The 23,387-nt window shown below is 45.5% G+C and overlaps 1 protein-coding gene across 1 annotated transcript in view; it reads left to right on the forward strand.

Annotated features, from left to right (window-relative positions):
• The window catches only part of LOC140465934 (1-phosphatidylinositol 4,5-bisphosphate phosphodiesterase delta-3-like), a 92,646-nt gene that overhangs the window by 40,202 nt on the left and 29,057 nt on the right, over positions 1 to 23,387 (forward strand). The window contains exons 7-10 of the mRNA XM_072561916.1: positions 3,965 to 4,109; positions 9,310 to 9,462; positions 13,886 to 14,014; positions 22,194 to 22,338. Coding sequence (XP_072418017.1) covers positions 3,965 to 4,109; positions 9,310 to 9,462; positions 13,886 to 14,014; positions 22,194 to 22,338 — 572 coding nt within the window. The remainder of the gene's footprint in view (positions 1 to 3,964; positions 4,110 to 9,309; positions 9,463 to 13,885; positions 14,015 to 22,193; positions 22,339 to 23,387) is intronic.

Consider the following 23,387-nt stretch of genomic DNA (forward strand, 5'->3'; position numbering starts at 1 on the left):
TGGAACAGTGATCTAATCCAGTATGAGTCAGCGAGCAGAGAATTGAAAAATGTCTAATTGAAAAATTAAATGTTAATTGAAATATGGTGATTTATAATGGGTAGGGTAAACATTAAAGATCATGAGCTTGTTTTTGGTTTAGGATAGTTGAGGTTTGATTTTACTGGAGAAAGCTAGACTTAAATGAATTTGAGAGGAGATTTGATTGACATCAGAGGCAAGAATAGTTCCTCTCCTAAAAAGGAGATTTTCTGAATGGGTAAGTGAATGTATTACCTCAGTAGAAGATGTTTTAACTTGTACAGCTTCTAGATTTGGAACATTTTGGTTAGAAATCAGCAGGTTGTTAGAAACTCAGAAAGTCTAAGCTCTCAGTTTTGTGAGTATTGCCGTAACAAAGCTCTGCAATTCAAATTACAGAAACTGGAGAGAATCAATTAAGTCAAACGTGATGACTAGGTATCAAGGCGTAATTTCTCTGGGTTTGAATTGCTGTAAAATGATCTTGGGAAATAGGTTGAAACTTTGCTGTGTGTTTCAAGTATTTTTGTTTTCTAAACTCTCTTTTATGTATCTAACTTTTTAAATTTTCTTTTTTATTTATTTTTGATAAAGAGACCATTGCATTCAGGAGAAAGTGATTAGTCACCTATGATTGTCCCAAATACTTTTCTATTCCTGAAATTGTTCTGCACTTGTGGGGATTGTGGGAGGGAAATCACACAGTGCTAATTTGAAATATTATCCCCTGGAGCCTTGACCAATTTTTGTTGCTCAACTAACATCACAAAAACAGAGTACCCTGTCCAAAATCACATTGCCTTTTGTGGAAACTAACTATACATAACTAAGTTTTTTTACATTATTCTAGCATTGCAACCATTACAATGCTTCAAAACTGCCCTGTTCGCTATAATGTGTTCTGTGACATCTTGAGGTCAGGGTTATAAGACCACAAGACGTAGGAGCAAAAATTAGGTCGTTCAGCTCATCTAGTCTGCTCCGCCATTCAATCGTGGCTTATAGGTTTCTCAACACTATTCTCCTGCTTTCTCAAGAACGTATCTATCTCCATCTTAAATCTACTCAGTGATCTGGCCTCCACAGCCTTCTGTAGCAGTGAGTTCCATAGATTCACCACTCTCTGGCTGAAGACGTTTCTCCTTATCTCCTTTCTGAAAAACTTTCCCTTTACTCTATGGCTGTGCCCTTGGGTACTAGATTCTCCTACCAATGGAAACATCTTCCCAGCATCCACTCTGTCCAGGCTATTCAGTATTCTGTATGTTTCAATTCGATTTCCCCCCCCTCATCCTTCTAAACTCCATCGGGTGTAGACCCTGAGTCCTCAAACACTACTCATGTGTTAAGCTTTTCATTCCTCGTGAACCTCCTCTGTACCCAATTCAGGGCCAGTACATCCTTCCTGAATATGGGGCCCAAAACTGTGCACATCCTCCAAATGTGTTCTGACTAGGGCCTTATCGAGCCCCAGAAGTACATCCCTGCTTTTATATTCAAGCCCTCTCAAAATAAATGCCATTATTGCATTTGCCTTCTTAACTACTGACTCAACCTGCAAGTTTACCTTGAGAGAATCCTGGACTAGAACTTCCAAGTCTCTTTGCACTTCAGACTTCTGAATGTTCTCCCCATTTAGAAAATAGTCCATGCCCCTATTCTTCCTGCTAAGGTGCATGACCTCACACTTTCCCATGTTGTACTCCATCTGCCACTTCTTTGCCTACACTCCTAACATGTCCATGTCTTTCTTTAAATATGCTGGTCTGCTGTCGCACTCACACGCGCAAACACCTTGGTTATATGTCTTTGTTATGAGGCTCTACTATTGGACAGCCTGCTAAATAATCCCAACTGTGTAAAGAATTAGGCCGACAACTGAATTAAGGTTATCAGTTAGGCTTGCAGCATGGCATACCTATGTGTATTGGAAAGTATATACATGAGTACTTGGACCTTGTTCTTTTCAGAGAGAGAGGGCTATTTCAACTCAACCACACAGGTGACATCCTGATTCATTTCTCGGGGAAACACCTTGACCAATCTGTCTGATTTAAAGCTTAAACAAAGCTTGTCAGTTAACTATCAGTTATCATTAACTGTTACGTTCTCCATGGCAATACCTCGACCAATTCACAGTCCATCTGCCAACAAATCACCATCCTCCCTAATGTTGATATTCGTGAGAACCTTCAAAAAGGTTTGTCTTATTTTAGCACTCCTCCTGTTTTGTGCCATTAAATGGTGATTCCTGTATGTGTTGGTGTTACCCTGCTTCTTCTTTTTGTATGTCATCCTGACCGTGACATTCAAACCCGCGACCTGAGAGAAACTGAGCTTAAACCCACCACCTTGGATTGCTCGGCCACACTACCACCACCACTTCTGTTTATGGTCCTTCCTTATTTGCCAAGAATTGAAAGGTGTTGCAAGTGTTATTTTTCTGAGGCTGATTTCCCTACAACCATCTTGATGAGGAGAAGTTTTAGCACAGAGTACTCCAACAAATAGAGTCTCGGTGGGAATGCAGTGCAGCAGATTATCCAGGTGAACGCCAGCCTTTAAGATTAGATTAGATTCCCTACAGTGTGGAAACAGGCCCTTCAGCCCAACAAGTCCACACCGACCCTCCAAAGAGCAACCCACCCAGACCCATTCCCCTACATTCAAAGGGTTAAATTATGAGACTTGTATAAAGTTAGTTTGTATTCCCTTGAATTTAGATGGTCAAAGTTTCAAATGATTGGATTTGATAGAAAGGACACTTTGTACATAATATGTTGCCTCTAGTGTAGTAAATTAATTGGTCAAAGTGCCTCACAGAAGAATAATGAGGTTGAGGTTGAGGAGATGTTAGACAGGTGATGAAAACCTGGGCAGCATAGATTTGGATGGACTAAGTTTATGGAGGCTGTTTGAGAGACAACTGGAATTGTTCTTTCTCAAGGCTACAAAGTCCTGGATGAGGGCTTCTACTCCAGATGGGATTGTGTTGGACAGAGGTCCTGTTTTGAGTGAAGGCTTTATGATAAAGTATTCGTTGATATTGTGTACCATCTACAAGATGCACTGCAGAAATTCACCAAGGCTGCTTTGACTACACCTTCAAATCCGTGACTATTTTCGCCTAGAAGGTCAGAACACCATCATCATCTGCAAATTCCTTTCCAAGCAACTCACCTTCCTGACTTGGAAATACATTGCCATTCCTTTAGGGTCACTGAATAAAGATGCTGAAACTCCCTCCTTAGCAGCGTTATGAGTCTATCCTCCACCCCAATGTATGCCAGTTAAGTAGACAGCTCACCTCCATTTTCTCTAGGGCAATTTGACGTTGGCAATAAATATTAAGCCTAAACCAAACAGAAATTGTTGGAAAAGCTCAGCAGGTCTGGCAGCATCTATGAAGAGAAATCAGAGTTAACGTTCCAGGTCTGGTGACTCCTCCTCAGAACTGTTCCCAGGAAAGGTCACTGGGCCTGAAAGGTTAACTCTGATTTCTCTTCACAGATGCTGCCAGACCTGGTGAACTTTTCCAGCCACTTTCTGGTTTTGTTTCTGATTCACCACAGCACGCGCAGTTGTTTTGGTTTTAAATATTAAGCTGAGTCAGTCTCTGCCACATGCCAGGAATGAATTTTAAGAAGTGTTAACACAGAAATTGGAATTGCCAGAGGTAAGAATTTATCTATCTTTGTTCTGATGAAAGGTCATCGACCTGAAATATTAACTTTTGTCATTCTTCACAAATGCTGAGTGTTTCCAGAACTTGCTGTTTATTTTTCATGCTGAGGTCTCCAGTATTTTCATTTTTTTTTCTAAAGATGGTGCAGTTCTCCTGTGAAAAATAGTTTGCTTGCCTTGTCTACACGTAATGAGAGTAATTGTGGTGTGAGTTTAGTCACTTTGCACACACTCAGCCTGTAACTCTGGGTGTTTTCAGAGCACTCCTGAGAGGCTGCCGCTGTGTGGAGCTGGATTGCTGGGAAGGACCAAATGGGGAACCAATCATCTACCACGGATACACATTCACCTCAAAGATCCTCTTCAAAGACGTCATCCGAACCATCCGGGATTATGCCTTCACGGTGAGTGTGTGGGAGTCTATTCTAACATCTGATTGGATTAAATGGAGGCAAAATGGGGGAGTCTTCCGTCCTATTTGCCCCCTTGAGGGGCACCAGGGCACAGCATCATGGAGACTCTGTGGTGCTGGCACCCTCAATCCAGAGGTCCATCCTCTAAGGAGGCAACATCCATGGTAGTATTGCTGGACTGTTAATCCAGAGACCCATGTAACATTGTGGGGACATGCGTTTGAATCCCATCATGGCAGGTACTGGAATTTGAATTCAATAAAAATCTAGAACTTGGGGTCTAATGATGACCATGAATCCATTGTTGATTATCGGGAAAACCCATCTGATTCACCAATGCCCTTTTGGGGAAGGAGGCTGCCATCCTTACTTGGCCTGGCCTACATGTGACTCCAGACCCACAGCATTTCATCATGGACTGCTTCAGAACTGAAGAGTTGTGAATGGTGCTGAACGTTATGCAATCATTGGCAAACCCACTCCTGACCTTTATGATGGAGGGAAAGTCATTGATGAAGCAACTGCAGATAATTAGGCATCAGACACTACCCTGAGGAACTGCTACAGAGATTAGATTAGATTAGATTACTTAGTGTGGAAACAGGCCCTTCGGCCCAACAAGTCCACACCGCACCCGCCGAAGCGCAACCCCCCCATACCCCTACATCACCCCTTACCTAACACTACGGGCAATTTAGCATGGCCAATTCACCTGACCGGCACATCTTTGGAGTGTGGGAGGAAACCGGAGCACCCGGAGGAATTGAACCCAGATCTCTGGCGCTGTGAGGCAGCAGTGCTAACCACTGTGCCACCGTGCCACCCCACGGTGCTGGAGCTGAGATGACTGACCTCTAACAACCTCAACTATCTTCCCAATTCGAGAGTATGGTGCTGGAAAAGCACAGTAGGTAAGGCAGCATCCGAGGAGTAGGAAAATCGATGTTTTGGACATAAGCCTTTCATCAGGAATCATGTCTTCCTTTGTGTTCGGTATGATAGCAACCAGTGGGGAGTTTGCCCTCTGATACCCATTGATTCCAGTTTTGCCAGGGCTCCTAGTGCCACACAGGATAAAACATGGCCTTGATGTTAAGAGCTGTCACGCTCAACTCCCCTCTAGAATTCAGCTCTTTTTGTCCAAGGTTTGTGTACAGATTTGTAGCTCAGGTGCTGGTTGCTGTGGTTGTGGTTGTTTGCTGAGCTGGGAATTTGATTTGCAGATGTCTCGATCCCTGCCGAAGGTGATATCCTCAGTGATTTGGAGCCTCCTGTGAAGTGCTGCTGTACTGTGTCTTCTGGAATTTATTTGCTTCCGTTCCTGCTGCTTCCGGTTGCTGGTCCCAGTTGTTACTTATAGTGGCCGGTATATTGGGTCCAGGTCTGTGCTTGTTAATGGATGAGTCCATGGATGAGTGCCATGCTTCTAGGAATTCTGCGCTGTTCTCTGTTTGGCTTGTCCTATGATCATTGTGTTGTCCCAGTCAGATCCAAACACTCCACACAACCGTGACAGGAATTCCTAGAACAACATCAAGAGCATAAACATTGACAAGGACGAAGCAATGGTCTCCTCCAATTTAACAGCACTGTTCACTTCAATTGACAAAACTCTAGCCAGAGAGACATTAGCCAACCTCTTGGACAAACAGAGCAGACAGCACGATGGGGAGCCTGTCAACAAGGACTGCACACTCAAACTACTAGACCTGTGCTTGATGACACACTTCACTTTCAACAATCAAATATATGAACAGATCAATTGGACGCCTATGGGCTCACCCATCTCTGGGCTCATAGCAGAAGCAGTGATGCGAAGATTGGAACAAACAGCCCTCCCACAGATCCAGCCCAAACTCTGGATCAGATACGTGGATAACACTTTTTTTTTTCTTGTTACTAAGTGAACAGAAATCAAGAACACACTGGATTATCAACAGCATGCTCACAGGGATCAGATTTACAAGAGAGGAGGGAGCGAACAATCAGCTCCCAACACACTAAGAGGTCCTGAACTACAACAGCAACCACCCAAACACACACAAGAGAAGCTGCATTAAGAGCCTGTTCAAAAGGGCTACAACACTCAGCAGCACTCCCGACCTACAAAGGGAAGAAGAACATTTCTATAGAGTCTTTGCCAAGAGCAGATATCCCACAACTTCATCCGCAGCTGCCTAACAGACACACAATACCATGAGGACCTTGCTCACTAGCCACGTTACCTTACATTAAAATAGTCTCCTAACTGGCAGCCAGACTTCTCTGACCACTGGGATTCATAAACCAACAGCCACGCTTCGACAAAATTCACCAGGACAAAAGACCCAATACCCATGTGCAAGACTAACGTAATTTATAAGATTCCATGCAGAGACTGCACAAAACACTATATCAGACAAACAGGCAGACAACTAGTGATCCACATTTCATAAACATCAACTACCCACTAAACATCATAACCGGTTGTCCCTAGTAGCCACACACAGATGACAGGGATCACAGATTTGACTGGGACAACCTAGCGATCATAGGACAAGCCAAACAGAGAATGGCCACAGAATTCCTAGAAGCACAGCACTCATCCACTGACTCCAACAAGCACAGACCTAGACCCAATATACCGGCCACCACAACTAGCAACCGGAAGCAGCAGGAACCAAATAAATCCCAGAAGACACAGTACAGCAGCGCTTCACAGGAGGCTCCAAATCACTGAAGATGTCACCAGGACAGGGGGGTGAAATGTCTGGAAATCAACTTCTCACCTCAGTGAACATGCCCACAAACAGGACAGCTCTTCTCTCCATGTTTGAACCAAGGCTGTAATGAGGTTAGGAGCTGAGTGGCCCTGGGCATTGCTAAGCAGGTGCTCCATGGTAGCACTGTTGGTGACCCCTTCCATCACCTGACTGATGATCGAGAGGAGACTGATGGGGCAGTAATTGAAGTGTTCTCCATGGTGGTGTCTCAGACTGAAGTGACGGTCTCTATGCCCAGCGTGGAATCCTCCTGGCCCAGCTTGGCAGTCTCTCAGTTGGCATAGCAGTCTTCTGGCAGTAGGTGGCAGTCTCAAGCCTGGCATTGCCTCAGCATGGACTTCCGGGCTTGAGGTGATTCCAGAGTGAGCTCCCAGCCTCGTGAACCCTGAGTGAAGCCCAGAGTGGTCTGGAGTCAACACTTGTTGTGGACTGGATGCTCAGCCCAGTGTGGACTGGAGTCAAGGCCCGGTGTGGACTGGAGGCTGGGTTCAATGTGGACCGGAGACCAGGCTCCATGCAGACTGGAGGCTAGGTGCCAGGGTGGACTGGAGTCAACGCTCGGTATGGATTGGAGGCTAGGCCTGATGCAGATTGGAGGCCAGGCCGGTGCAATCTGGAGGCTAAGGCCAGTGCGGACCAGTAGCTAGGCCTGGTATGGACTGGAGTCAAGGCCCAGACTGGAGGCTAGGTGCCAGTGTGGACAGGGCTGGAAGACTATTGTTCTGTATGTCTTTTTCTCCATTTTATAGTTTATTCCTAAAATCTGTGATGCTGGACTTTTTAACTTCTCTATTTTTCCATGAACTGTAATGGAAGAAGCTGAACCCAGGGACATTTATACCTGAGATGGCACCTTAAACATCACCTTGTCCATTTTTCACTGTACTCATTTGAGTACATGTGACAAATCTAATTCCAATGCTGAATTTTAGCTGTACTGGAACAGCTTGGCTAAGGGAGCAGCAAGTTCTAGAACACACGTCTTCAGTGCTCTTGTTGGAATGTTGTCAGGGCCCATTGCCTTTGCAGCATCCAGGGCCTCCAACCATTTCTTGGTATCACGCGGAGTGAGTCGAATTGGCTGGAGACTGATATCTGTGATGCTGGGGATCACTGGAGGAGGCCGAGATGGATCTTCCATTCAGCAGTTCTCATTGAAGACTGCTGCAAATGTCTCAGTCTTGTCTTTTGCACCGATGTGCTGGGCTCTTCCATCATTGAGATTAGGCATATTTGTGGACTCTGTAACATTGGTGAGTTGTTTAACTGTCCACATTGTTCATGACTGGATGTGGGAGGACTGCAGAGCTTAGATCTGATCCATTGGTTGTGGGATCGCTTAGCTCTGTCTATCACTTGCTGTTTGGCATGCAAGTAGTCCTGTTTGGCTTCACCAGATTGACACCTCATTTAGGTGCACTGCTCCTGGCATGCCCTCCTGCAGTCTCCATTGAACCAGGGTTGAACCCCTGGCTTGATGGGAATGGTTATGTGGGGGATATGCTGGGCCATGAGGTTACAGATTGTGCTAGAGTATAACTCTGCTGCTGTTGATGGCCCACGTGTATGCCCAGTCTTGGGTGGTTGTTCTGAGTGTTCCAAGGTGAAGGGGGACAATTAGGGAGGACTGTGGAATTGAGTTGTCATGGGGTTAGGTAACGTGGTATAGGTTACCATGTAGGGCATGAGGGGTAATTACATGTTGAGCCATTTAAACAGGCAGCCTGACATTCTGCTTACCCTCTGGCTGCCTCTGGGTGTCTGGGCCAAACCCCCCCCCCCCCCCCACTCCCCCCCAACCCAACCACCATCCCATTTCCCACAGCTGCAGAATGAAGATCCCATTATTTGGGGCCTCCCTCCCCAAGATGGGAGTTGCTTGCTGGGGCATCTGTCAACTTGTCTCTGGAGTGAGAATTCCAGACTAGTTCCCATCTCTTAAACTACAGATTCCTACTTTCGACACAGTTGGCACCATTTTTGTGATTCACCATTGGATGAGGTGGGTTCGTTCGGAAACAGCTCGCCAAGTACCGTGCCTGTGCATTCTCGCCTCTTCTGAAAAAGCTTTGCCTCATTTGAATAGAGTCTGTTGCCTTATTATAATCACACACTACTCCAGCACAAAATACACACTGGCAAAATAATTCCAGGCTGTACTGTTTAATCATATGCTGTGATGTAAAGATTGTGCTGTATAGATTCCGATAAGGTATATAATCAGACTGTACACAGTACTTATTAAATATTAAAGGAATGTTAAATGTTCCGTAGGAGGGTGACTTAGTTGATTTTGCCTTCTCTCCACAGTTGCTGCCAAACCTGCTAATTTTCTCCAGCTATTTCTGCTTTTGTTACTTTTGTTAAATGTTTTGCAGAGTTGCTTATGGTTGGGTGATGTCTGGGATCCTCTTGAATTATCTCCCCAGGTGTCTCTGTATCCCGTCATACTGTCTCTGGAGAATCACTGTGGAGTGGAACAGCAGACCGTCATGGCCCGGCATTTAAAGGAAATTCTCGGGGAAATGCTGATCACTGCCCCACTCGACGGCAAAGTCCTGAGTGAACTTCCGTCACCCGAGGTAACTGTGTGACCTTTCCCTTTGGTATTGCTCTCTGTGTAATGTCTTAACACAGAGTTGTACTTGAGGGAAACAAAGTGATTGTTACAGACTCCTACCCATCTTCTGACAATATTGGGCACTATCATGGAAATTATACTTGGCCTCAGAGTCATGTTTCAGGTTAAACGCAGTTGTGCACCAAAGGAAACAATTAAATAATTAATTCTTTTATGGGATGTGACTGTCATTGGCTGGGACAGCATTTCTCGTCCATCCCTAATTGGCCTCAAACTGAGTGACTTGCTAGGGCCATTTCCAAGGGCAGTTGAAAGTCAACGACATTACTGTAGGTTTGGAGTCAAAGTCCTACAGCATGGAGACAGGCCCTTCTGCCCAAACTGGTCCATGCTGACCAAAATGTCCATCCACACTAACCTTATTTCCCTGCACTTGGCCCATATCCTTCTAATCCTTTCCTATCCATGTATTTGTCCAAATGCCTTTTTAAATGTTATTGACATACCTGCCTCAACCACATCCACTGGCAGCTCATTCCATATGTGTACCACCCTCTGTTTAAAAAAAACAAATTTCCCCTCAGGTTCCTTTTTATTCTTTCCCCTTTAACCTGAAACTGATGCCCTCTCTTCCTCGATTTCCCCAACCCTGGGAAAAAAACAGAGTGCATTCACCCTATCCATGCCTCTCATGAACTTATACACCTCTTTAAGGTTTCCCGTCAGTCTCCTACGCTCTAAAGAAAAAGTGCCAGCTTGTCCAACCTCTCCCTATTACTCAGACTGTTGAGATCTGGCAACATCCTTGTAAATTTCTTCTGTACTTTTTCCAGTTTAATAACATCCTTCCTATAGCAAGGTGACCAAAATCGAACACAATACTCCAAGTGTGGACTCACCAATGTCCTGTACTACTGCAACATAACTTCCCTTCTTATATACTCAACACCCTGACTGATGAAGGCCAGTGTGCCAAAAGCCGCCTTCACTGCCCTGTCTAACTGGGACTCCCAATTCAGAGAACCATGCACCGGAACGCCAAGGTCCCCCTGTTCCACTATACTCCTTAAGGCCCTACCATTCACCATGAGTCACTCCCTAAAGCACTCCCGCCTCAGGCGACTGACTGTGGAGTTTGCACGTTCTCCCCGTGTCTGCGTGGGTTTCCTCCAGGTGCTCCGGTTTCCTCCCACAGTCCAAAGATGCGCAGGCCAGGTGAATTGGCCATGCTAAATTGTCCATCGTATTAGGTAAGGGGTAAATGTAGATGTAGGGGTATGGGTGGGTTACGCTTCGGCGGGGCGGTGTGGACTTGTTGGGCCGAAGGGCCTGTTTCCACACTGTAAGTAATCTAATCTAAAGGACATTAGTGAATCAGGTGAGTATTTTATGAATAGCTGTCACTGGGTGGCAGGGTGGTTCAGTGATTAGCCCTGCTACCTCACAGGGACCCTGGTTCGATTCCAGCCTCTGGCGGCTGTGTGGAGTTTGCATATTCCTGCACCCTGCCCAAATCTGTGTGGGTTTCTTCCAGGTGCTCCAGTTTCCTCCCATAGTCCAAAGATATCCAGGTTAGATGGATTGGCCATGCTGAATTGCCCTGTTGTGTCCAGGGATGTTTTGGCTAGGTGGATTAGCTATGGGAAATGAAGGGTTACAGGGATGGGGGGGTGGGTCTGAGTGGGATATTCTTTTGAAGGGTCAGTGTGGACTCGATGGGCTGAATGGCTGTGTCTAAACTGTAAGGATCCTATGATTATCATGGCTAGTTTTGAATACAGCTCGCCACCACCTGTCCAAGGGCAACTAGAAATGAGCAGTTAATGATGGCCCAGCTAGCGATGCCCACATTGTTAAATTTAACTTATACCAGCTCCTATGGTTGGATTCAAACATACATACCCGAAGCATTGAGCCTGTTCCTCAGGGTTGCTAGTCCTGGAACAATACAGTGCTCTTCTCTTCCCCCATTTCATTTCAGACGATTGATACCTGGCCTCCTAGTCGCCCATAATTTTGGCAAATTCCCCCACAAGCCACATGTCATTATGTGATCATTGCTACAACAAGGGCAGCTCCCTACCTCACTGTGACAAGTCAGTGTTCTGTCTGGCTCTGGCTTGTGGAGTATTTGCTGTTGAAGGCCTGAAAACAGCATCTCATCACTGGGTTCCTGTCCAGCCGTAGATACAAAGTAAACGCCCCACATTTCCCAGTTACACTTCAAGGTGGTCGCTGTTTTTCAGGAGCAATAGGAGCAGGTGTAGACCATTCGGCCTCTTGACCCTGCTCTACCATTTAAAACCATCATGGCTGATCTCTGACCTTGGCTTCTCTTTTCTGCCCACTCTTAATTTGCCTCGATTTCCCCGAGAGACCAAAACTCTGTCTGTCTCAGCCTTCAATATATTCAACAGTACCCACAACCCTCTGAGGGGAGGATTTGAAACAATCCCAACAAACTAATGTTGTTCCATTGTTTAAGAAAAGTTGCAAGGTACAAGGATGTTGCCAGGGTTGGAGGTTTGACCTGAGGGGGAAGCGGCTGAATAGGCTTGGGGCTCTTTTCCCTGGAGTGTCACAGGCTGAGGGATGGCCTTATAGAGGTTTATGAAATCATGAGAGGCTAGAATAGGGTGAATAGACAAGGTCTTTTCCCTGGAGTGGGGGAGTCCAGAACTAGAGGACATAGGTTTAGGGTGAGAGGGGAAAGATATAAAACAGACCTAAGGGGCAACTTTTTCAGAGGGTGGTGCACATATGGAATAAGCTGCCAGAGGAAGTGATGGAGGGTGAGAGAAGACATTTAGCATGCTGGCCTTCATCAGTCGAGGCATTGAGTGCAGGAGTTGGGATGTTATGTTACAGTTGTATAAGTCGTTGGTGAGGCCGCACTTGGAGTATTGTACAGTTTTGGTTGCCCTGTGCAAAGACTTAGTTAAACTGGAAAGAGTGCAAAGATTAATGAGGATATTGCCAGGACTAGTAGGCATGGGTTACCCGGAGAGATTGGCCAGGATAGGACTTGATTTCATGGAAGGGAAGAATGAGGGGTGACCTTTATTGAGGTGTATAAAATCATCAGGGGCATAGACAGGATGAATGCATACAGTTTATTTTTTTTTCTCCAGGGATGGGGAATTGAAAACTAGAGGGGAAAGATTTAAGAAGGACCTGGGGGGTAACTTCTTCACATCGAGAGTTGTGCGTACATGGAATGGAGTAGCGTCGTGCTGGAAAAGCACAGCAGTTCAGGCAGCATCCGAGGAGCAGGAAAATCGTTTTGGGCATTTGCCCTTCATCAGGAATACAGGCAGAGTGCCTGAAGGGTGGAGAGATGCCTTCAGGCTCTCTGCCTGTATTCCTGATGAACGGCTTTTGCCTGAAGCGTCGATTTTCCTGCTCCTCGATGCTGCCTGAACTGCTGTGCTTTTCCAGCACCACTCTCTGCTCCAGAATCTGGTTTCCAGCATCTGCAGCCATTGTTTTTACCCTGTATATGGAATGGGCTGTCAGAGAGTGGTTGAGGCAGGTACAACATCTAAAAACATTTAGATAGGAACATGGAGGGAAGGGTTTCGAGGGATATGGACCAAATGTGGACAATTGGAACGAGCTGAGTGGGCCCCATGGTCAGCATGGACCAGTTTGGGCTGAAGGGCCTGTTTCTATGCTGTATTACTCTGATTCTAATTGTCTCGTGATCTTGGTGCCAAGTGATGGACCTGTTGCCCTGAGACACTATTCCATGTTCTCTGTGCCATTGAGCTTTCATCTACATATCATTTTCACACCATCAGGACAGCTCAAAATAATTCACAGTCAAATGAAATATTTTTGACATGACTGTTTTGAAGAAGGCGGATAATTTTGCACATGTTTTTCAAAGAAAAAGTAAATGCTGATTAACTGCTTTTGGGGAATGGTGGTTGGAGGGGAAGGGGGTGTGGTAGAAGGTGTGACTAAGTCTTGGCCTTTGCCTGGGCAGAATATCGGTCTTTTTTAGAATAGTCTGAAGGGAAGTATGGCACAGCTAGATCCTCACCCTAGTGCCTCTCCCAGCAGACAACACCATAGAATTGCAGCTCTCCCTTAGCCACTACACTGGAGTATTATTCAAGTCGTTGGAGAGAGACCTGAACTCTCGTGATTCCCATTCCAAGATGAGAGTGCTACATACCAACCCAAACTGATAAATCGAACAACAGACAGATAAGGGATGATCATCATGTGATTTATTTTCCATGGTTTGCATTCTAAGAGGATTTAAAATGTGGAAGTCCAGTTTCAAAGTGCATTGAGCTAAGCCTGATATTGCTGAATTCAGGTTAAAACAGACGTAGGTTTCTTTAAATCGGAACCCTTCCCAAATGACGAGTTGCTCTGAGGCCTGACACAATCCTTGAATATCATTTCTTTGGCAGAGACTGAAGAGGAAGATTCTAATAAAGGGGAAGAAACTGCAGAACGCTGGGTCCACGCCGGAACAGTTGGAAGAAATCGCAGATGAATATGATGAAGAGAATGTGAAAAATGATAAGAAAAGCAAAAAGGTAAAGGGGTAGTGAGGTACAGGTAACATTAAGGTGTGGGGGAGGTGAATGATGTCTGCCCTCACGTACAGTGACATGATGAGAGCTTAGAGCAACGGAAGGAGAATTTTTAGACCTTAAATTTGACCATAAGACCATAAAGCATAGGAGCAGAAATTTGGCCATTCAGCCAATTTGAGTCTGCTCTACCAATCAATCAAGACTGATCAGTTTTTCAATTCCAGTCTCTGGTTTCCTCCCCATAACCTTGATCCCCTTGACAATCAGGAACCAATCTACCTCCGTGTTAAATATAGATTAGATTAAATTCCCTACAGTGTGGAAACAGGCCCTTTCGGCCCAACTAGTCCACACCAACCCTCTGAAGAGTAACCCACCCAGACCCATTCCCTCTAACACACCTAACTCTATGGGGTAAAAACAAAGACTGCAGATGCTGGAAACCAGAGTCTAGATTAGAGTGGTGCTGGAAAAGCACAGCAGGTCAGGCAGCATCCTTGGAGCAGAAAAATCAACGTTTCGGGCAAAAGCCCTTCATCAGAAATAGAGCTTTATTCCTGATGAAGGGCTTTTGCCCAAAATGTCAATTTTCCTACTCCTTGGATGCTGTCTGACCTGCTGTCCTTTTCCAGCACCACTCTAATCTAGACACCTAACTCTACGGGCAATTTAGCATGGCTAATTCACCTAACCTGGACTGTGGGAGGAAACTGGAGCAAACTCACGCAGATGCAGGGAGAATGTTCAATCTCCACACAGGCAGTTGCCTAAGGCTGGAATCAAACCCGGGTTCCTAGCACTGAGGCAGCAGTGCTAACCACTGAGCGACCGTGCTGCCCCAAAATACTCAATGACCTGTCCTCCACAGCCTGCTGTGGCAGTGAATTCCATAGATTCACCACTCTCTGGCTGAAGACGTTTCTCCTGATCTTAATTCAAAAAGGTGCTCCCTTTACTTGGTTTATAAGCTTCACAGCAACAACCTATGTAACCTTTGTATAGTAGGGTCTATAGTGTTGGTTTGGGTCTTGGCTAGGTGACTGGAGAATGATGAAGAGTACGGGTTCAGTTCCTGTCCTTCCTGTGTTCGTTCATGCAGTCCTAACTCCTCAATCACTCAAGTTGTACATTGTCAATTGTTGCTGCCTTGAAAGAAAACTATGACATTTTATCTTATTTAACAATGAAATTCCCACAGAACGTTGAGGGCAAAAGAGCCTGCTTGATTGACACTTCATCTCCCATCATCAAGTTTAGCTCTCTGTATCGCTAACACACAGTAGTTGCAGTATGTACCTTCTACAAGATGCACTGCAGCAACTTAGCAACTCTCCTTAGACAGTACCTTCCAACCTGTGGCTTCTTTCAGTGATTTGGATAAGGGCAGCAGATAGATGGGAACTCCACCTGCAACCAGGCATAGCCAGCTGGCTCTGTTCAATGAAGGCGGGCTCACCTGGTGATTAGAATCTTCTATCCCAGCCATCCTGTCTCTGTGAGAAAGAGGGAGAATTTGCACATGGCACAGGGCTTCTTCGGTTTTCTGTGAGAATCCCAAAACATTCTTTCAGGAAAACAAATGCACCCCACCCAATTCAGAGAGATTCCCAGGTCACCAGACGCTGTTGCTTTATGTGCCTATGGATAAATATTGGGACGTTTTGCCTGGGACTCGGCTGTTGGTGCAGGTTGGGACACTATTCCCAATGCCAGATTGCGGAATAGTTAGATGCAAAGTGCCCTGAAGAAGGGTCCCAGCTGCCCCTCTGATGCTGCCTGACCTGCTGTGCTCTTCCAGGGCCACTCTTTATCAACTCTGACTCTGCAGCGTCTGCAGTCCTCCCTTACTCCGAGTGACTACACTGGTCCTCAAACGAGCCTTTTATACAGTAGCGCCTCAACTTAAAACTTAATCCATTTTGGGACCCGGTTCGCGAACCAAATCAATTGTTCGGATATTCAAAGCGCGCGTAGCAAAGCAGAACAATGACAATGAAACCACTGGCTTTTTGCGTTTGTACCTTCGTTTTTACCTTGAATTTCGTACGTACATTGAAGCAAAATTTTACGTACAATCCTGTTCGTGAACCAATTTGTTCGTGAACGGGGTCATTTGTATGTCGAGGCGCTACTGTATTGTGTTCCTAATTCCCTTTAGTTTCCTCCTGTCTTTTGGTTTTGTTCTGAGGATATTTTCCAGACCCATGCAAGTTGAGTTCCACCAGGAAACTTCCCAATCTGTTTGGGATAGCTGGTCTTATGGGTTTACGCTGTGAGTACAATTAGAGTCATAGAGATGTACAGCACGGAAACAGACCCTTCGGCTCAACTTGTCCATGCCGACCAGATATCCTAACCTAATCTAGTCCCGTTTGCCAGCACTTGGCCCATATCCCTCCAAACCCTTCCTTATTCATATACCCATCCAGATACCTTTTTAAGTGTTACAATTGTACCAGCCTCCACCACTTCCTCTGGCAGCTCATTCCATACACACACCACCTTCTGTGTGGAAAAAGTTGCCCCTTAGATCTCTTTTATATCTTTCCCCGCTCACCCTAAACCTTTGCCCTCTATTTTTAGATGCCTCACCCCAGGGAAGAGACTTGGCCTATTTCTCCTATCCATGTCCCCTCGTGATTTTATAAACCTCTGTAAGGTCACCCTCCGCCTCCAGGGAAAACAGCCCCAACTTGTTCAGCCTCTCCCTTGGAGAGCAGTTTTTAGCATTTACTCAAACTTCAGTCTCCCTGCTAAATCGTTCTCCCCCACCCCAATCCCAAACCAACAATCTTTTAACAAACATCCACTCCTTGACGTTTAGGCAGTTGACCAATGGAGAGGTTGTTGTGCCATTGAAACCAGTTTCTTTGAGCCCAAAGGTTAGCAGCCTTGTATTCCGGACACTGCTCACTGGCTCTGAACTGCAGTGGGGTTGGGGAGGCTGGAGGGAGACACTGATTGGGGTTGTAGCAATAGCAGAATCATGGAATCCCTACAGGCAGATGGACGCCATTCTGCCCATCGAGTCTGCACCAACCCTCCGAAGAGTAACCCACCCAGACCCACTCTATCCCCATAACCCTGTATTAGCCATGGCCATTTCACTCTAACCTTTGGACAGTGGGAGGAAACCGGAGCACCCGGAGGAAACCCCACACAGACACGAAGAATGTGCAAACACCACACAGACAGTTGCCCGAGGCTGGAATCGAACCTGGGCCCCGGCACTGAGGCAGTAGTGCTCACCACTGTGCTGCCCATGAAGGGTAAAAGACCAAACTGTCAGATGAATGCCTACTCCCCTTGGACCCACAGGAATATTTGAAACTGACCTCACCAAGACTTCCTTTGCTCTTTGCTGTGGATGGTATGTTTGATTTGTCTAACCACCCTGTCCTAAAATGGCTATTATAGTTCTAAATGTATCAGAGCTGTGATTTGGCTATAAAGAACATTCCACCCACATGAACCTTGGCTGCCCACCCTGAAGAGTGCTGTGGTTCTCGGCTGTACAGCTGTGGGCTCTAGAGCTTGAGCAGCAGCTGGGGTTACTGTGCTCTCTCCATGAGACAGAGGACTGTATGGACAGCACATTTAGGGAGGGGGCCACACCACAGATTAGAAGTGTTTAGGCAGCCAGAGTGTACGTGTGACTGTTGGATGGTTTGAGAGAACCAGGCAGGCAGTGCGGGAATCCTCCCAAGTGCTTGCTGATTGGTATTCCAGATTGGAGACTGGTGAGGGCATTGGTTTCTCAAGCAGAGTGTAGTTGAATCAGTGGGGAGGGGCGCCAGGGCCAACTCCATTGATCCTTCTCCCTCCATCCCCAGTCAATGGTGTAGTAATGAGAGGGGGATTCCATTGTTAGGGGATCAGACAGGCATTTCTTTGGCCATCAATGTGACTCCAGGACCGTATGTTATCTCCCTGATACAGGACGTTGCTAAACAACTGCAAAACATTCTTCTGGGGAAAGGTGATGAGCTCACACTAGCACCAGTGACTTAGCGAGGAAAGGGATAAGTTCCTGAAAGCCAACTTCAGGGAGCTAATTAGGAGTCAGAAAGGCAGGCATTCCCAGATTACTCCCAATTCTACGTTTTTGTGAGCATAGAAATAGGAAGCTTGAGTGATTGCACACATTGGCTGGAAAACTGGTGTAGGAGGGTAGGAATCAGAAACATTTGGAGACTGTAGGACCTGTACAAGGCGGATGGTCTGCACTTGAACAGGCCCAGGATACATCTTGCCTGCAGGGTGATTTCCTGCTGCTGCTGCTTGGAAGGGATGAAACTAGATTGATAAAGGGGAAGGGAACCTGAGGACAAATTTGGAGCAGGGAGTGGAATGCACTAACTTGAATGAGTGATTCTGAAAGACAGAGGAAGTGGATATTGAAAAATGTACAGCACAGAAAATTATCTGTCTTTAAATGTGTGTGTGTGTGTATATAATAAATGGAAGGAGTATAGCAAGTGAAGCCAATGAGTTGAGAGTACCGGTAGATGCACAGCAGCATGGTATTACTGCTATTGTGAGAATTTAGCTTAAAGTGGGGCAAGGAGAGCAGTTTCATAGATATAGGTTTGCTCGCTGAGCTGGAAGGTTCATTTTCATCACCCTACTCAGTAACATCTTCAGTGGGCCTCCCGGTGAAGCTCAGTGAGCAAACCTACATCCAGAACCTCAACCTAGGCTACAAATCTTCTCAAAACTTGCTAGAGCAGTTCCATCTCTGGATGTAGAGTTTTTTTGGCAGGTTAGAAAACAAGTTGGGGAGTAGCATTATTGGTAAAATAGTCAACCATATCTGTAGCAGGGATGTCATACTAACTGTACGGATTGAGCTCAGAAACAAGTCATCCTGCTGGGCATGTGCTAAATAATGGAGAGAGTTCAAAATGCAAATAGGTAGATTTTTGAGTGTGAAAACAATAGGACAATAATGTTGGGGCACTTGAATAGCCAAAATATTGACTGGGACATAAACAGTGTGAAAGGCAAATAAGAGCCTTGAATTCAAGAGAACATCTGTAAGCTAGCACATAACAAGCCAAACAAGGGAAGGCAAGACTCTGGACACAGTCTTAGAAAGGTAAGCTGGGCAGGTGAATGAAGTGGCAATGGATGTTCATTTTGGAGATAGTGATCGTAATGCAGTTAGATTCGGTATCATAATGGAAAGGGCGAAGGTTGCGGCAGGAGGAAGAGTTCTGATTTTGGGGGAGGAGGGGCAAAGTTTACAAAGCTGAGAAATGATTTGGCAAAAGTCAACTATTTAAAGCAACTGGAAGGAAATACTGTGGAGGATTTTCAAGGTGAGATTCGATCAGCACAGTGCAGGACGTCCTGATAAATAAGAGGGGTGATACTGCAGAATCTAGAGTTTCATGGTTGTCAGAAACCTACAGGGTGAAATAAAGCAGAAAAATACAGCTTATGACAATCTCAAAATAAGTAACATTTTAGGGAATTGGTCTATGGAAAGTACACAAGTAAAGTGAAAAAAGAACTTAGAGAAGCAAAGAAAGGACATGTGAAAATGTTGGTTGGTTTAAGATTAAAAGTTATGTTTTATTAGATCATCAGGAGCAAGGGGATAATACAGGAAAGAGGTGTACAGTAAAGGGCGTGTGCTGGGAAAACTTCAAAGTGAGCCTTTTGTGTCTGTCTGTCTTCACAAAGGAGAGCAAGACATCGGTATTCCGGTTAAAGAACAGGAATGTAAAATATTACACAAAATAAACATAAGAAGAAGAATGGTAGAGGCTGGAATGTGGAGGATATTTAAAAGCTATACAGATGAACACCTGAAAAGCCACCGCATATATGGTTATGGTAAAAATAATGACTGCAGATGCTGGAAACCAGAGTCTAGATTAGAGTGGTGCTGGAAAAGCACAGCAGGTCAGGCAGCCTCCGAGGAGCAGAAAAATTGACGTTTTGGGCAAAAGCCCTTCATCAGGAATAGAGGCAGAGAGCCTGAAGCGTGGAGAGATAAATGAACTCATTTATCTCACCACCCTGCAGGCTCTCTGCCTCTATTCCTGATGAAGGGCTTTTGCCCAAATCGTCAATCCTCCTGCTCCTCGGATGCTGCCTGACCTGCTGTGCTTTTCCAGCACCACTCTAATCAGGATTGACCACCTTGAAGGTGGATAAATCACTCTGATCCAGATGAATTTATCCGAGGCTGTTTAACTGAAGCCAGGGAGGAAATAGCAGATGATTTGAAGATCATTTTTCAATCCTCTTTGGCTACAGGTAAGGTACCAAAGGATTGGAAGTCTGCAAATATTGTAACTTTATTCAAAAAGGATACAAGAATTTGGATAAATAATTATAAGTCGATCAGTCTGACCTCAATGATGGGCAAATTACTGTAACCAATATTGTGAGATAGGATTAACTAGCACAGTTTAATCAGGGAATCATCATTATTTTGGGAAGGAAAGCTTGTATCTTACTAACTTAATGCAATGAATGTTGTCTATATAGAGTGTGGTAAAGCATTTGATAAGATCCCACATGGTAGACTGTGGAGAAAAAAATATAGGATACATGACTAGGGGAGCGATCAATTAGCAGGGGTAAGGATTTCAGGTGATTTGGAGAGAATTAGAGGGAGTATGTTAAACAATGTCTTCACCCAGAGGGTAGCTGAAAGAATGAGAGGGGGCTTCTTCTCTCTGATATTCACCCAGAGGGTTGCTGGATGTCTGTAATTCACTGGCCACAATTTGGTGGTTCAGACAGAAACTCAACTCAGTTAAAAGCAACCTGGATCTGCCCCAACATGATGTAATTTGCGAGGCTATGGACTAGATGCTGGTAAGTGGGAATGGACCTGATGGGCTGAATAACCTCTCTCTGTGTGGTATAACCCTTCTATAGGTCAGTAAGGTTTCACTTGTTCTCCAGTGGAATCGTACAGTCTTGTGTAGAATTGCTGACTCTGGGTGAAACGGCAGAGACAATCTCTTCCAGTTGACAGAGTTTGACTGACAAAACTCCTAGACTGGGACGCTTGGGAACACCTTCATTCAGGGCTGGGCAATAGGAGTTGGGGGTGGGGTGTTGGTGAAAGCACATGATCTTCAAATCATGTCCAAGTTTTCATTTCTGTATCATTGACTGGGTCACAACTTGTAAACATTAGGTTACCGCAGAGAAACAGGCCATTGGGTCCAATGGTGTGTAGTAATATTTAAATATCCCATCAGACCCCCTTAATGTCGAGTAACCTTGCCCTTGAGATAGTCTTCTATTCCTTCCTCTGTTGTCTTATTCTAGGAGAAAGTGAGGACTACAGATGCTGGAGGTCAGAGTCGAGAGTGTGGTGCTTGGAAAAGCACAGCTGGTCAGGCAGCATCCGAGGAACAGGAGAATCAACATTTTGGGGATTAGCCCTTGATGAGGAATGAGGGGGCTGATGAAGGGCTTATGCACAAAACGTTGATTTTCCTGCTCCTCCAGCACCACTCTCTTATTCTATCACTGAATGTGGGCGAGGTGAGAATTTGTCACCCATTTATAATTCCTTTGGAACTGAATGTTTTGCTGTGCCATTTCAGGCAGCATTTGAGAAACAATCACATTGCTGTGGGTCTGGAGTCACATGGAGGCCAGACCAGCTTTCCTCCCCTATAGGATATTAGTGAACCAGATGAGCTTTACGTCAGTTAATGTTGAATTATTGGTAACTCTCACTGAAACTAGCAGAAAGAGACAACTCCCCAAAATATATTAATTTGTTAATGAAGTTAATTAACAAAATTTCACCAGCCGCTATTATGGGACTTGAGACCAGATCATTAAGCTGGGCATCTGGGGAACTAGACTAACCATGTTGAGAAGCCAAATACTGCAGATGCTGGAAATCTAAAATAAAGAGAAAATGCTGGAGAAACTCAGCAGGTCTTGCAGCATCTGTGGAGAGAGAAACAGAGTTACAGAATGTAATTCTTCTTTGGAACTGTATCTCTGTCTTCCCAGCATCCAGCTTCCTGTTGTACAATTAATCTCAACCACTCCCAGTGCCACATTCTCACAAGCTTTCTCCGACTTCCCCATTGGAATGCTCAGCGACTCTCTCTAATACTGCTGGCCCCTGTTGTTCGTGATTCTCCACACGTCTGGTCACTCCTCCAGTGAACTTTCTTTTTTGGTTTTTCAGAAGCTGACCAGTGAGCTTTCGGACTTGGTGATTTACTGCCAAAGCACTCACTTCCAGAGCTTAGAGCAGACTTGGAGCAAGCAAGCAGCCCACGAAACATCCTCATTCTCTGAAACCAAGGCCAAGAAACTGATTGCTGAGAATGGTGAGCCCTCCTGTCTCACTTTCTGCGGGTGAACTAGTAAACCCCCCCTGTTACATTTTTCAACGGGGTGATTTGGGAGCTGTTGACATGTCAGCAGCTCGGTATAAATATTATAGTCAGCTGCTCCGGAACGCAGCAGTGGTTAAAGGATTATGGGTGGGAGTCAAATTTCAGAGTTGCCTCTCTTTAAATTGATGGGGTGGGTTTGAGGGTCTTCCAGCCACTGCAGCAGGTTGAGGAACTGGGCTGCAGATGATTGAAGTGTGAGTTATCCTCATGCAGAACCCCTTTCAGCAGCTCAATTCCTCTGTCTCTTCCTCATGGCGCATGATGTTTCGGTGGTAAGCACTGCTGCCTTGCAGCACCAGGGACCCAGGTTCGATTCCAGCCTCAGGCGTGAGTTTGCACATTGTGTGTGTGTGTTTGTGTCTGTGTGAGTTTGCACATTGTCCCCGTGTCTGCATGGGTTTCCTCCGGGTGCTCTGGATTCCTTCCACAATCCAAAGATGTGCAGGTTAGGATAGGTTGGCTGTGGGAAATGGAAGGGCTATAGGGTAGTGGGGATGTGGCTCTGGGTGGGATGCTCTTTGGAGGGTCAGTGTGGACTCGAAGGGGCTGAATGGCTTGCTCCCACACTGGGGATACAAGGATTCTGAGCGATTAGGGAATAATGATCATATTAACCTGCCATGGATCCCCTCAGCGGCTTTGCCTCTGTGGACTGAGTGGTGGTTTGATGTTTGTTGCCCAACTCTCAAAGAATGATGAACTAAACATCGGATCGATTTCTTTGAGGAAATATTCCAGGATTCCTCAGCAGGTAGAGGTGCCATAAAGCTCTTACAACAGACATAGACAGCTGGTACTCCCTCACACAATGCTGTGGAAGCTGGTGACTTGCTCTATGTCCTGGGTAATGAACACATTCTCTTCAAAGTGATGTTGAAACAGGCTTGATTTAAAGTAGCACACTGGAGGAGGGAGTAGTGGGGAGCCTATTACCTGCTCCATCCAGTGCAGATATACACATGGCCTGGGCAGTATCAGAG

The sequence above is a fragment of the Chiloscyllium punctatum genome, chromosome 42 (assembly GCF_047496795.1).
Source record: "Chiloscyllium punctatum isolate Juve2018m chromosome 42, sChiPun1.3, whole genome shotgun sequence".
NCBI lineage: Eukaryota > Metazoa > Chordata > Chondrichthyes > Orectolobiformes > Hemiscylliidae > Chiloscyllium > Chiloscyllium punctatum.